This window comes from Haliotis rufescens, unplaced genomic scaffold (genome assembly GCF_023055435.1).
Source record: "Haliotis rufescens isolate VD_foot unplaced genomic scaffold, xgHalRufe1.0.p SCAF_1, whole genome shotgun sequence".
Taxonomy (NCBI): domain Eukaryota; kingdom Metazoa; phylum Mollusca; class Gastropoda; order Lepetellida; family Haliotidae; genus Haliotis; species Haliotis rufescens.
The window spans coordinates 51,564,446-51,580,815 of record NW_025963779.1 but is presented as its reverse complement, the minus strand read 5'-3'; the positions used below and the strand labels follow the sequence as shown (position 1 = coordinate 51,580,815).

At 39.3% G+C, this 16,370-nt stretch overlaps 1 protein-coding gene across 2 annotated transcripts in view; it reads left to right on the top strand.

The window, feature by feature from the left end:
• Window positions 1-275: 275 nt before the first annotated feature.
• Window positions 276-16,370, top strand: part of LOC124131352 — a 36,006-nt gene continuing 19,911 nt past the window's right edge. The window contains exons 1-9 of one of the 2 annotated variants that reach the window (XM_046494570.2): window positions 276-808; window positions 1,381-1,447; window positions 4,684-4,832; window positions 8,329-8,459; window positions 9,042-9,177; window positions 11,418-11,486; window positions 13,594-13,697; window positions 14,268-14,349; window positions 15,267-15,434. In XM_046494570.2, coding sequence (XP_046350526.1) covers window positions 782-808; window positions 1,381-1,447; window positions 4,684-4,832; window positions 8,329-8,459; window positions 9,042-9,177; window positions 11,418-11,486; window positions 13,594-13,697; window positions 14,268-14,349; window positions 15,267-15,434 — 933 coding nt within the window. In that variant the 5' untranslated portion in view covers window positions 276-781. Of the gene's footprint in view, window positions 809-1,367; window positions 1,448-4,683; window positions 4,833-8,328; window positions 8,460-9,041; window positions 9,178-11,417; window positions 11,487-13,593; window positions 13,698-14,267; window positions 14,350-15,266; window positions 15,435-16,370 lie in introns of both variants that reach the window. The other variant, XM_046494571.2, reaches the window with a different exon arrangement.

The window sequence follows — 16,370 nt, the reverse complement described above, 5'->3', positions numbered from 1 at the left end:
ACTGACAAGTGTCATTGTTTCATGTTGCACCCTGACTTGTGAGCTATTTGTAGCTTTGTTAGGTGTCATCACGAATGCCACACACATATTTAAAATCGAAACTGTCGTATCTGAAGCACATAACCATAGGGGGAAGGAAACATGACATTTGACTGCACTACAAAGTCAATGGACAAATTTGTATAGTTTAAGTATGTTATCCGTGAGTATGCTTGGCCAGTGTTAGTGTGTGTGCATTATTCATGAAATGGCCTGTACCTCTTAATCCAAGAGGATGAATAAACACTTTGTGTATGGGATGGGCGAGATTTTACACATGAACTGTCCCTGAATGATCAGTGGTGCGAAGTTTCTGACAGACAAATCTATAATTCATGTATGTCTAAAGGCGCCTTTGTTCAACGGACCACGCAGTCGCTTGAAGCAGCTTACATATCCCTTGACGTCAGGATTTGAAAAGAACAACCACTGCCTATAACCATTTAATCGCCGACTTGGAACAGATGCTTTCGTAGGCATGATGGCGCGTTGATGGGATCGTCTTGTTAATAGCACTCATAGACATCTTGAGATTTCCTAGCGTAACAAGACGCAGTGTGTATTTACCCAGACAAACATTTGGTAAATCAATTGTTCAGCGAGTGGTGTGGTCCAGACCGTTGAGCTAATTGTGTTAAATCTGATTGCCCATTCTCTGTGTGCCTGTTGATGGCATTACTATTCCTTCAGCAAACAGAACTGTAACATTGTGAGATGGATGCGTGCTTGAAGATTACAAAGCATGTCGGATATATTATCTAGTTCAAAGGTATGTATTTTTTCAGATAGTGCCTTATTCTGTTTATCAACGTCATATGCATGGATTTTAAAGCATACTTTCGATGGTTTCTTTTCAAATTTGGTGACAATTCGTTGAACGTTGTTCAATATTTGTTCCTCTATGTATGAACATTGCACAACTAGGTACTGATGCTAGGTTTGGTGTGAATCTATTGTTCGTTTCAAATCTTTGGGGGTAGTTATACAGATCAGTTATCATTTATGATCCTATAGTAAATAGAATTTTTCACCTTTTCGTAAATGTCTTTATAATATTAAAATAATCCTCCTTGTAACAGCATTTACATGTCAGTGCTTAATTCATTACTTTTAGTCAGATGGTAATCGTTGCATGTTACTCTATTCTTGCCTAGCTGCGTGATGCAATTTCGACAATTTAGATGCACACAGCATTAGCAGATATTTCACAATTCCATAACCGGTTACCAAGGATACGCATCTGTCCACTTCTTCATTAATGGAATATTCTGTAATCCCTACTCATAACACAAGAGACGTATGTATACTTGACTGTTATGAAAGTGTAGTGCACTGTTTCAGATGACTATGGTCCTGCTATCAGCGATGTTTCTGACGGTGCTATGGACTACAGCGATTACATCTAACGGTAGGTCGACAATTAAACATTTAGCCTTTGATATTTGTCCTTGTTAAATATGTATACATGTATATATTTGAAATGTTATAACCGACAGAATTGATTAAAGAACGCATGACATACGCCTGTAACGAGACTATGAAGGTTTTCATCACAGTGAGGTTTGTAAAAAACAAACACCTTGTACGTATTGTTGTTTCCAAGAAGTTATGATGGCATCGTTAGCATATGGCTTGATCATGTACACACTGACAATGCAACTTCAGTTAGGAATGGATGCGAGCCGTGAAGTCAAAAATTGAACGCTCTCATTTCTATTACTGACCAACAACCATATTTGAAACGAGAATTGAATCCTTCATATACCTTGAATTGTTGAGGAAAAGAAACTTTGTAACTCAGTGTCAGTAATTGTATGGTAATTTTGTTTAATAAACTTACATGTATGCCTTATTACCCATTAAAATGGGCAAAATGACATTGTCGACGTTTCATATTCTACCTAAACAAACGTTTGTTGTCTACATGTAAATGAAGATGAGCAACTGGATCTCATTAGACAACATTGCGAAATAACACAAGCATCAGCTGTGACAGTGTGTACGTAAAGACATTATCAACACTGCTATTGATCTGTCAAGACAGGATTATTTGTACTTTGGTCGAATACTCCGTAGTATATCATCTATTACTAATGAAGGCAGGCCTGTGTGCTTCGTCGCAGTCCTGATGGCTTTTGTCTATGTATTCGTTGATGGTTCCTGTGGTCTTCTCTGCACATCCCTTGGAGTTTCACTGTAATATTAATAGTATCATCCTTTATTCTTCATACCGCTTCACTTGAATCACGAAAAGCCATTTGAAGAAACACTGTTTCTTGTGTTTGGATGCACAACAAAACCTTCAGCATCAACTGGTTATTTTATGTCAAACCAATGTGGGATAATTTTATTTATTCCTAAGATAGCTCCACGTGAAATATATCAATATCATACACATTGTGATTATTAAATACCGAATACATAACAAGATTTGATGTCAGTGATTAAAAATTGATTAGTTGCCACATTTGTCTGTATATGTTCAAATACATTGTTATGTAACATCGGTCCTGTGTGTCGTGTTATTACGTGACGTTATTCTTTGTTCACGAAATGAAATATTTAACGAGCGCATAAAGAAAATAGATTTACTTTAGAGAAGTCCCGTTCTTTTGAAGACATTCATATATTACTGTCTATTATGTTTACAATTTATACGTGTAGTTTTTGAATTAATCTATTCAAAACCATTCTGTGTTCCTATTTACAGTTATTCACTGGTAAATTAAAGCCACAAAACCCTTTCCATATTTAAAACGAACCTCGATTGTATCATTCCAACTCCATCATGAACATGTGTTCGGAATCAAAGAAGGTCATCAAGAAGGGGCACTTAAAATTAAAAGCAACTGTGAAACTAGTTTCCATTCAGATACTAGTATATACTTCTCTGATGAATCATGCACACTTTCACAAAGCTATATGAGAGAGCAGTGCATTATTTGTAAGGAATAATTATGTAAATATTACAAGAGATATTGTCCATTTTTCAATGTTCATGTTCACCAATATTGCATTTTCTGCTCTACAGATGATCAGCACACTTTTTAGATCGTATGCTGCATGGAAGTTTTAAGCCCATAGTAAAGATTAACCATTTCAGAAATACGATATACAGGTACAAATGAGCATGTAGCTTTCTCAAACAGAAGCGTGAAACACATTTTTGCCTCTTCACATGATGAGAAGGTACTGCTGACAATGAAAGGAATCTGTTCCAAATCATGCCATCTTATGAAAAAACTCAATTATGCCAGAAGGAAACATAGTTTTGTCTCCATCGTGTGATATTCTCTCCCATATCTTTTTACTCCATTTACCATATGATATTCATTGTTCGCATTTAATACTTGTTACAGCTTAGAGTCGAGACTTTTCATGTCGTCAGAATAAGGATAATGTTCAGATTAAAAGAATGTATTTTGTATATTTTGTCTTTCCAACCCTTTCAAACTATTGTTCAAACGATGCTAGTGATGTACATGTTGGTGTATCATGTTTGACAATACCTGCATCCGAAACAATTCCTTTCCAATAATTAGACAGCTGGCACTTCAAAGTCAAAGAAGGCCTTGAACAATGATTGCTCGTCCTTTTGATAAGAATACAATAAAATATTGACATTCTCCAAATGCAATGCCTCACATTAGTCGATCAAACAACTTTTGTAGATATAATTATATTCGTTGCCATATTAAAAATGAATTGTTTAACAAGTTTGGTTTGATAGCAGATTCTCTGTGATGGCAATTATTAACTATAGTCTTTGCAATAGCTTTGTTTTGTCTGTAGCTGCATAAAATGATTTTTTGATCATATGAATACCCACTCACAGTACGCTGACTCCGAGCCGACCAGTAGTTGTTTAGTCTTTTAATGCCGAGTGCCAGCAACAAGTACCACCTTTTAACGTCTTTTGGTATGTCGCCCTCCGCTCTTTGCGGGCAGACGCTCTACCACTAGACCACGGAGGCGGTCTTAGGCAATGCAATATCTGTCGTTAGGGAATTATAACTGGACGAATAAAAATACAAGTTCGCTTCGAAATCCTCGCTACGCATTCATATGCAACCTGATACACTTCCATTGTTCGATATAACTTGGAAGTCTTAGTCTTCTGATCTGAATTGTATGGTACAGTTTTATGTTAATGTTCAAATGTTCTAGTTTGATTGAAGCAGTTTGTCTAGTTTCATGTCATGAATTAATTGTCTTGCACATATGACTAGTACAAAATCACATTTTATGAGTGAGTGAGTTGGGTTTAACGCCGCTTTTAACAGTATTCCAGTTATATCACGGTGTGTCAGCTTAATGTGGGAGGAAAGCCCGAAGTGATCCAGGTCTCAGACGTTTACCACTTCGGTGAAACCCAAGTGCTGACAAACCTAGAAACATAATCGGGGCGAACCGGGACTCGAACCTATAATCATAGGTTTCTGGCGTGCCCAAGGTACGCAGCTCTGCACAGCGAATCGCGGCGCCTTAGACGACTGGGCCACCCGTTCCCCCTCAAATTTTAGGAAATAGTGCCTAATTGTATATGACGTATCCACACACATCTATTTGAAAACAATCAGTTCGATAACAGTAATATGTCTTTTTAACAAAATACAATAATTATATGTTGTACTGTTTCTATAGTTGTGAAAGGTGAAAGTTTGCGATTGATTGAAGACGACTTCTGGCAATGGAGACTGGAGCAAGCCCCGGAATTCGCCTCGTCAGTTGGTATTACAACATACAACGACAAGTTGGCCTCCTATAACGTGTCCGTGTTCGAATCCAGAAGGGTATGTGCACGTCACACATTTGCCGCCTAAAGCAGCTATGCTAAGCAAATCAAGCTGAGATTGACTTTGGTTCTCGGAAAACCGTTAATATTTTATAATCAATTTCAATTATGAAATAACTAACGAAGGGACAGGGAGAAACAGGGCAACATAAAACCCCTATGTCCCAAGTAAACATGTCCAATCGTTATGATTTACATAAAATGTCGATATATTTTCTTTCCCATAATGGCCCGCGACGGTATTTTTTAGCCATTGTTACTTTGTCAAATATATTTTGTAAACTTAAGAAATCGATACTTTTTCATGAACTTGAATGATGATTTGTTCCAAAGGTTATAGGTTCCTCAGCAAGGTTAATTCTAGATGTGAGGTAGCTTTTTCAACGTTCGCATTATTGCATCATTTGCTCCGGCAAAGGCGTCGATCTTATACAGTGTATAACCATTCTATGCTGTCCTAAATTAATTGTCCTACTATCAGAGTGAAATTAATAGTGGTCTTTATTTCGAATTATTAAAACGCATTTATGACTCAATATTGACTGTTGACTGTAGCAATTAAGGAACCTTTCCAATATTTGATTGCAACAACGAAAGCCATGAAACTAAACTTTCAATCTCCCCTAAAGCTGAATTTGTTACCATGGTAAACTTGATGAAAAATCCATTTTTGGAAATTCAAGGACATTTTAATAATCAATCTCCGTCCCTCCCCATTCCTCCTCTCTCTCTTTCTCTGACTCCACTCCCCTCCTCTCTCTCGTTCTCTCAGTTGTTTAAATATAGATCTGATCAAATGTTTATTATCGTCATAAAAAATATCCTTGTCATTATCTTCAAAGCACGAAAAGGTTGGTTGCACAGTCCGTTTCATCAACACTAAAACGGAATGCGAGTCTTTACGAATGCTTTGAAATAAAGCAAACAATACAGACGTTTACGTTTCCATTTCTGCAATCATTTGGAACTGAATACAAATGATCCTATAGTTGTTTCCCTCGAGACACGGCCTAACTGCGCTTCCATCCAACGCACGGCTGATGTGTTAATGCTGAATATAACCAGACACTGCCCCGATTGGCTAGGAATTCTTCGTTCATCATGTCCTAGTGTTAATAGACTTTGCTAAATGCATCACAGTCCAGTGGTGATAAAATGTAATTGTGTTCATTTTTGAATCAATATAGGGAATATAATTATTCCCACAGTAGGGTTATCGTAGTTTGTCATATTTTCATTTGTATAAGAAGTAGTCGAAGTGATGTGATGCAAAAAAACTTATTTGTACATTATTCGTGACATTTGGAACTACATGACAAATTAGTCATGGATGTTAGTGGAATTTCAACCTTGCAATATTCTTGGTATAATTTTTAATCTTCTAGTTTCCTTTTTCTCAGCCACTTAACGTGCAAAAAGTGCTTTTCGGAAGGCTGTAAAGGAAAGTGTATTCATTACATTTTAGTCGAATTAAAATTTGACGAAACCTCTTCAATGTTTCTATGTCATTATTTTTTTTCAAAGTTGCTGGAACACACGTCATAGAATAAGAGCTTATTGTCGAAACTTATGTAGGATACTTTTACCTTTTGACTCCTCCGTTAACGATAACATGAACATATCTGAAATCAACATATAGGTTATCCCCTAATTTTACATGCTTGTTTTGGCTACATATGTAAATATCTACTACAGTTTTACACTATATAAATAAGAATTCAAAATTGATCAATGTTGGGAAGAAGATAAAACTGCATGATTATATTCTATTATGAATACTTGTGCCCAGCTTTGCCAAGTGCAAGGGTTTTTGAAATGATGTTTTCACAACCAACTGATAAGATTGCTTTTTGACTTGAAGAAAGGCATAAGGTCTCTACTGCAATATCAAGTCTTCCATTTACAAAAAGATTACATTGTATGCTTAGGACTAAACAGGTTTCCCACTCATTACAAAATATTCAAGATGCATGTAAACATCCCCTCAGCGTCTGGCAGCGAATCGGGTAAATGCGTGTTGCGAAAGATAATGCGTTCTCCACATTAGATTGCAGCGGACCCTGTGACCTCAATCAGGATTAAATGACATTGTCTAAAGCACATGGCCACGAGGGGAAATAGATGACAGTGGGATTCCTTACACTGAATAATCACTCCTTTTGCAGAGCAACAGAAACATGCATGCAGTGTTAGGAGTTAGGTAATATGATGGGCCAGGGAGTCGGATATATCGATTTGAGATTCATGTCGTGTTTGGGGAACCCGTGTCCTCGGGGATTTTGGCATTTCTGTAAAGATTTCCACGTTGGGAAATGTTTAAGCGCTGCGATATGTAGTTGCGGAGTTGTGTTTATTTAAATACCATTTACTCATTTAATTGAACTTCCATCAGTTCAGCTTAGAGACAAACTACAGTAAAGTACGGTTATAACGAACTCAAAGGGACTACTAATTTTAGTTCGTTATAACCGTAGTTCGTTATAAGCATATATACAGCATAACTACAGCAAATAGTCGGGACCAAAAAAGTAAGTTCGTTATATCCGTCAGTTCGTTATAAGCGTGTTCGTTATAAGCGTAGTTTACTGTACCTAATAAGGAAAATGTATCTTCACGATTGTGGACAAGTGCTGAACTGCAAGTGTAGCTGTTGTCTGATGTATAGCTGGACAGACATGTTGTCTAAACTTTAAAAAAGCAACAGCATGAGAATGTACCAAGTGACTTTTGATGAACGTCCATTGTAATACTTACTCTTCTGATGCGGCATAAAGCAATATTTACATGGTAAAGGTACGCGTAGTAAGTAGAGAATACATTCTAGGTGTTTTTGTAAACAAGATAAAAACAGAACGCCTTTGCCTTTTAACGTTAAGTGTGTCGCTGTGCCACCAGTCAGTTTGGACATAAAATCAATACTTTGTTTGTCCCTGAAGATTATACGCCTCAACGTAAGTCATAGCGACAAAACAACAAGCCAAACCACAAAGACGTCATCAATAATGTGGTTAGTCGTTTTGATCTTATCTCCTGTGTGAAAGACTTGAAGCTCAATCGATTCTTCTTCAAAGTCTGTTTCACCGAATGGGAATATGTTCCACGACCCTGTGTTAAAATATAGCCGCTGTAATGAGAGGCTTGCGTCAAATTAAAACTGTGAATACACTTGTCTTATTTCTTGAGTCAAACATGCCTCGGTTGCGATATGCCAAAACGTTATTTCACCCCACCCCGGACTTTGTCTCCCAGACCCTAGAGAACAAAAAATAATCCAACTCAAGTCTACTAAGAATTTTGCTGGGCTCCATTTGGATTTCATTTTATTTTTTTTATAGATTTATATATTTTAAAATAAGAGAACTTTATTTCTGGGACTAAATGTTAGTTAGTGTACGTCACACGTTCGATGATAGCGAATACGGTTGTATCGAATATATTTTAAAGGTCATTCGTTGTATCCGAACATGGCTGAGTAGAGTATGTCCCTCTCGCAGATGGTTGTGGAAGGGTTTCTGGAGCGTCTTTTGGCTGTCGATTTCACCTGGCTGGACAAGGCAGAGCAGTTGGACTACCAGATCCTCAGTGACCATCTTCAGACGTATTTGGACGGGTTCTCGTGGAGATTGTCAGTAGCGCATACGTTTCTATGATTCATACCCTACATGGTCAAACCAACAGTTTCAACATTCCATCATTCCATTATATAACTCAATACAAAACAATCTGAATATTTGTCATTTCGCATAATCACGAACAAGTATGCATGGAACAATGATATCACATTGCGATATAATTCCAGCTACGGTATCATTCCAGCTGCGGTATAATTCTAGCTGCGGTATAATTCCAGCTGCGATATAATTCCAGCTACGGTATAATTCCAGCTACGGTATAATTCTAGCTGCGGTATAATTCCAGCAGCGGTGAAATTCCAGCTACGGTATAATTCCAGCTGCAGTATAATTCCAGCTACGGTATAATTCCAGCTGCGGTATAATTCCAGCTGCGATATAATTCCAGCTACGGTATAATTCCAGCTGCAGTATAATTCCAGCTACGGTATAATTCCAGCTGCGGTATAATTCCAGCTGCGATATAATTACAGCTACGGTATAATTCCAGCTACGGTATAATTCCAGCAGCGGTGAAATTCCAGCTACGGAATAATTTCAGCTACGGTATAATTCCAGCTGCGGTATAATTCCAGCTACGAGACGCTGAACCCAATCAACTTCCTGGAAGGACTGCAAACCAACCCTGCTCACTTCCTCGAGACTCTGCCCTTTAAAACGGACCGTGACTACGAAAACTACCTTCGACGTCTCCATAAACTACCAAAGCAAGTAAGTGACGTTTTGCGTAACTATGCTTCACCCGTTTGTCTTTGTATTAGTTGAACAAAGTAAGATCACGCACGCAACTCAAGACTATGTCGTTGTCAATGAAACCCGATCTCATTAAAATCAGATCTTAGTTCTCGCTATCGCTAAACAAATTTGTGTAGCGGTAGCAAAAACTAAGATCTGATTTTAATCAGATGGAACGAAACCTGGACATGTTTGTGGCCGATATAAATAAAATGCACAAAAAGACATGATACATATATTTCCAGTCACGCAACGTATCTCTTATATTTTAACATTCTTCGTAGGTCGCATTTTGGTAGTGACATATGGGGAGTGTGAAGGAGTATATTGACAATACTGCAGTGAGCCAGAGTACATATATTGTCGAGACCAAAGTCTAAACATAATGTGCACTATGTAAATGGAAAATTTCAGATGTACGAATTGTACAAGAGAGTTTGAGAATTTATTATTTGCAACAATAATGACGGTGACAACGGCACTGATGATAATCAGGAAGACGATGATGGTGTGGTGATAAGGACGACGACGATGCTGCTGCTGCTGCTGCTGCTGCTGCTGATGTTAAGGACGACGATTATGATGTTTATGATAAAGACGATGATGAAGTTGTTATGGACGGAGATGATGTAGACAAGGTCGACGACGACCATGATCAATGCCGATCCCGACGTCATCAATTCTATATACTAGTATGATAACTTTAAATACCCCCCCCCCCCCCCCCCCCCCCTAAAGATCCCGGGTAGTATAGGTCTATAGGTCTCCAGCAACCTACGTTGGTCGTAAGAGACGACTTATTGGATCGGGTTGTCAGCCTCGGTTGCTAGGCTCATAGCGTGCCATAGTACCCCCAAGGCGTGGATCGTTGCTTATACTATCGATCCTAGATTGTCTAATCCAGACTCGATGATCTACAGGAGCAAGCATATAGCTAGAATATTGCTGTGTGCGGCTTTAAACAACAAACAAACATGACTAAATATCTGCTATGGTTTGACTAGTCCTCCCCCTATCCCATGATGCAGGGTGCTGTTGTACCACAGTTATCAAATGTCAATACCACATGGACCAAAGCGTGACCACTTGACAAACAAATCACGGAAAGACGCTATATTCCCTAATGTAACTAAGTCATCTGATCACGGATGTCCCTGGGTCTTTCTCCCTTCCCCTCGCGAGGAAGTGAAATTGATCAGAATGCATTTCAGGTCCTATCATGTCAGCAAGTACTGGCAGAGCATCAGCTGACGGAGAACATCATCTGCTTAGCGGTCCTGTTCGTCATTATTCTCTTCAAACCTGTATTTGCTCGGCGTCTTGAAAGTTTGAATATTAGATTACATGTCGTAAATGGGATAAGCGACGCAAGAGACTACCAGTTTTAGAGAGCGTTGCGTGGGTGTTGAATCATGTCTTGTTTGGACGGAGCCTTAGCATGGCGAATACATCATCAAGCTGATACGAGCAATTTTATTTGTGTGAGTGATTTGATGTTAATAGTCTATAACTTATTGCTTGGGCCATTATCTCACGACGGACGGCTGATCCATATTTAATAATTGTTAGTAGGTTGTTGTAATTTCACTCAAATTCATTTTGAAGGAAAATGACAAAAATGTGTGTAACTACATAATAAATCACCAATTATCAAAACAATAGAACACGAGGCGTGTAGCAGCTAATCAGCCCTAAACACATATTGCTTTTCTTTGTGGCTCTAATTATTCCCGGCAGCATCGCACTAGGACACGACCATATAAAGTGACCAGCAGAGTGACGACCATGTACTATATTCGAAAAAGACAGTGTCTTAACGCATCTTGGATGTACACATTACCGCAACACTACACGACCTTCAGCAGTCACTAGCAATGTCACATCTTCAGTAATTCACCAAGATATATACACATCACCATATTCCATTCGACAGTTTCAAGAAGGCCAGTAAAGATCCGGATTAGAATCTTCAGCAACCCATGCTTGTCGTAAGAGGCGATTACGGGATCGGGTGGTCAGACTCGCTGACTTGGTTGATGGATGTCATCGTATCCCAGTTGCGTTGATCGATGCTCATGATGTCAATTACCAGATTATCTGGTCCAGATTTGTCTACAGACCGCCTTCATATAGTTGGAATATTGCTGAGTGCAGCGTTGAAAAAGCAAAATTGAGTTTGCAGGTTCCGAGTTGTGACGTGTCTTGTCTACTTTCAGCTTGCTGAATTCAGATATCTCTTCAGTGAAGCAGTACGCCGTCAGCACACACTACACAGAGTATCCGTGGTAGGTAGTCACACAACTCCCGGACAATGTCCTTTCCAGAGAATAGCTCGTTCGCCTCAGTGAAATCGCCCTGAAGAACGAGTTTCCGGATAAATGAATCAATGCCATGTATCATACATGAACGTCCCTATTCTTTAAGCGTTTATGATGACGTCACACTATTGTTGTTGTAGTTCAATGTGAGCCAGGATTTTACTTGTCATTATGAACGTTCATTTTAACAAGTAAAACTGACGCAACTATAGGTCTTCATCCAAAGGTATAGAGCTATTATATACTGAACCGCAAAAGAAACGTCACCATGGATAGATATATGAGAAACCATATTAGACAAACGCTGTAAACACACTTTGAGACATATTAAGAAGATGAAACTTGGCAAAACTGATCATCAAGGTTGAAATTGAAGTGGCAAATGTTCTTAAAGTGAAATACTAGTCTCTGAGAAAATGGCATCACAAGTCAGTTTCTAGTGTGTCCGCCATGTGCATTGATGACTGCCGTGAAACGTCGATACATGGAATGGATGAGGCGGTTGATGAAGGCCATAGGCACTTGAACCCAAACTCTGAGGAACGCCCGACGCAGTTCAGCTACAGCTGTCGGCCTTGGTGGACGTCAATCAGCCGTCTTTGAATCTCGTCCCACAGGTGCTCAATGGGATTTTAATCGGAACTGAGGGCAGGCCACTGCATGGTTCTGATGTCATTCTGCTGGAGGAAGGCTCTTGTTGCTCTCGCAGTGCGGGCACGGGCGTTATCATGCTGAAACTCGTGGTTGCGGCGACGTGCCAAATGGGGTGTGGCGTGTGGTCTCTAGACTTGATCAATGTACCGAGCTGCTGTGACACCATTGCATCTCCGCGCCGTTGCCGTGATGCGTTTGGGCGATCGGTTTTTTTGTCATCTGCTTTGTTTTATTATCATCAAATTTTATTTTTAAGAAGGTAATGTTAAATTTTAGACTTTGAAAAATATTACCCAGATATTTAAATGACAACTTTTCATGCAATGTTACTTGGTGTGACGTTTCTTTTGCGGTTCAGTATATATCAACCAAAACATGGATTAAGTCGTTAAGTCGGAGAAATCACTTGAATCTATTGATTCCGGTAGTTGAACTAACAGATTCTCATAATTTCTCCATTATGTAATCGACATAACCTGGGTTTCCCGCTAACTTGTTCCGAGTTTCGTTGTATTGTGTAAGAGTGAGTGAGTTGGGTTTAACGCCGATTTTAACAGCATTCCAGTTATATCACGGCGCGTCAGCTTAATGTGGGAGGAAAGCCGGAAGTGATGCAGGTCTCAGACGTTCACCACGTCGGTGAAACCCCCGGGCACGGGTATGGTGCTGACAAACATAGAAACATATGTTTCTACATATGCGGGCGAACCGGGATTCGAACCGACAATCATTGGTTTCTGGCGTGCCCAAGGGACGCAACTCTGCACAGCGAATCGCGGCGGCTTAGACGACTGGGCCACCCGTGCCCCAGTATTCTGTAAGAAGATTCAGTCAGATTTCGATATCTTTAAACATACCGGTAGGCAGTACATAATAGTTATATGCCAGAAGGTTATCTAGTGTCTGTAAGAGTGATATTTCCATGGCATTTTAATATTTTAGTTTGGTTTGTTTGTATGTAGCTATTTTACAATTATTGGACATAAAATGATGTTTTATATTTTGTTGTTTGAAAGTAACATAAGAATAAAAATAATACATAAGTCTTAAAATGGTTAGTGTATACAACTCAGCTAGAAAAAAACGCAAATAATAAATTCATGCCCGTCAGTAAATTTCATGACCTGGACATCTTTCACAACAGCTGGGAAGACAGTGCAGCCAAGTCGTACATACTATTTCTTTAAGAAAACAATGTCCACATATCTTTAAGAGAGGATATGGCCATGAACTGTGTCAAAGTCATAGCTAAATAGCAGAAGTATTGTGAAAATAAATTACTTTCCCGGAAATCTCTTTTCATTCCATCGAAGCATCTTAAAAAGGCTGCAAATGATAATTCCTCTTTTTCAGTGTGTTCTTCAATACCCTGTTTACAAAGGCAGTTGTATGGTAATGATCATTTTCCTTCTTTCAACAGGAGCCGGTTCCTGGCCAGATAGAAAAGTTGCTCGTTGATGACGTGACACAATCAACCTTCTACAGTCCCTTCCGTGACATGTCAAGTGTATCGCCGGTTAAAAGGTCGTCGTTTTCAAAGATTCAATAATAATAGTTCTATGAAATATTTTATTAATAAACAGTACAGTGGTCATCGTTGTTGAAATGAAAATTCATCAAGTTTTCTTAAAAACGTTTAATGGTAAAACATGTAAAGGACATTTTCATGCAATTCTCTGTTTTGACTTGTGTCATATGTTTTCCGTGTTTTTTTTGGTGAACAATTGACTTGCCTTTGCATGAGTTTATGACCGGTGCCACCGGTGGGGCAGAATACCCTAACTTGGTATCATCACTATTTGATAGTGAATCATAAACACATGCTCATGTTATGGTCGGAATCGTACAATCCACAATGCTTTTAGCAGAGATTTCAAATGAATACAGAATGGGATTTGTTGGAGTTTTATTTAATTTAAATTGTCAATATTAGTGTCCTTGTGATATTTTGATGCAGTGTTGGGTTGATTATTCATTGCACTGACATACATACTGTTATATATTTCCAGTAAACGTTGATCAAAGCACATTGTCAAAATACAATAAATTATGAATTTAAATATGTTCAGGGGTACATTGATTGTTCCTTTTCAGAGATGAGATCAGAGAGAAGGGAAGACAATTTGTCAATGACGTCATAGAGGCATTCCGGACACTGAAGAACTATATCATAAATGTAATGTACACACTCAGTACGGTGTAGGAACTACATTAACCGCTATGTACATTATCATTGTGCGTTTTCTAATCGTTGGTAATTTAAACATTTTTTATTTTGGTACATGTTTTTTTTATTGTTTTAGGATACTGGTTTTTTTTTTATACTTTCCCTTTTTTATTTATATTACACCGTGCAGCTGGGTCAACCGTATTACCTACCAACCTATCAAATCGAATTATTGTGTGTTTGTTTGTTTGTCATTAGTTTTGAGTGAGTTGGGTTTAACGCCGCTTTTAACATTATTCCAGTGATATCACGGCGTGTCAGCTTAATGTGACAGGAAAGCCCGAAGTGATGCAGGTCTCAGACATTTACCGCTTCGGTGAAACCCACGGGCACGGGTATGGTGCTGAAAAACCTAGAAACATAATTGGGGCGAATCGGGATTCAAACCCACAATCATAGGTTCCTGGCGTGCCCAAGGGACGCAACTCTGCACAGCGAATCGCGGCGCCTTCGACGACTGGGCCATCCGTTCCCCTTTGTTTGTTATTAAACGCCGCATGCAAGCAATAGCCCAGCTATATGACGGCTGTCTGTAAATAATCGGGTCTGGACCAGACAATCCAGTGATTGACATCATGAGCATCGATCTACGCAATTGGGAAACGATGACATGCATCAGCGAGCCTGGCCACCTGATCCCGTTAGTCGCCGCTTATGGCAAGCATGGGTTGCTGAATACGTATTCTAACCCGGATTTTCACGGGTCCAAATCGATTTCACTTCACGTTATTGAACTTATATAGCAACGTGCATGTACGCGCGCGTGAGTGTGTGAATGTGTGTGCGTACGTGCGTGTTTGTTTGTGTGAGACAACATTGACTTATTCATTCATTATAATCAATGCTATTTCTGTGCTGTGTTCCAGGAATATCTGCCCCACGCTCGGTCGTCCTGGGGTATAGGTCAGTGGGACAACGGTATTGAGAATTACAAGGCATGTCTACGTTGGCACCTATCGCTGGACATCACGCCGGAATATGTTCACAGACTGGGCCTGAGTGAAGTGGCCAGAATACGGAGAAAGATGGAGCAAGTATGTATGACACAGCTGTCATGATGCGAAATAATGGCCATGGCGATACTCATTTGCTGTCTTGATACCAAAAAGATGTTAAATATACTTAGGGTGAGGTGGGGTGAAATGGGGTTCAACGTCGCGTCCAAGATTACTGCACTTCCATAGCGACGTGATGCAAGGTGGTGTGGCTGCTTGTACTAGTGCGGACTAATATAGTGCTAATCCACTGAGATACCATGCCGCAGTTTAACATGAATGCCCCATGTATACTCAGACACAGTGTACTGACTCCAAGCCGACCAGTCCTTGTCTTAGCCCCTTATAGCCGAGCACCAGGCAGGGTAACAACAAGTATCATCTTTTAATGTATTTTGGTGTGACACGACCGGAGATCGAACCCCAGACGTTCCGCTCTCCGGGCGGACGCCCTACAACTAAACCATGGAGGCGGTAAATATACCAAGATATTACATCTGATATTTAGCTGTTGTCATGATGTAGCTGTTTTGATGATAAATGTCAGGGTGGTTCTAAAATGTTACTTCACGGTCAAGACGATACTACAAAATAATACCAAACTGTTGTGCTAACGTAACTACACTGTCACGATTATACAAAACTGCTGTGATAACGTTACATGACGTCCATGTGCAATATTGCACTACACATTGGTATTTTGAGCTCTACTGCCTGACAGATAAGTGAGCTTATGTCATGGCCTGTTTGTCCGTCGTCCGTCTTGCCACAGCAGCTATACTGTAAAATATATTTATGGTCACTACTCAGAAATTACTCAACAATAATATATATTTTGCCCATGCTTAAATTCTCCCAGAATGCATATTTGGCTCTTTAAACCATTTTCTTCTCTTCACTTGACAGGCTGAACGAGCTGAACTTTGATATGTATGTTTCTGCTTTTTCGGCACCATATGTTGTTGAAATCATTCT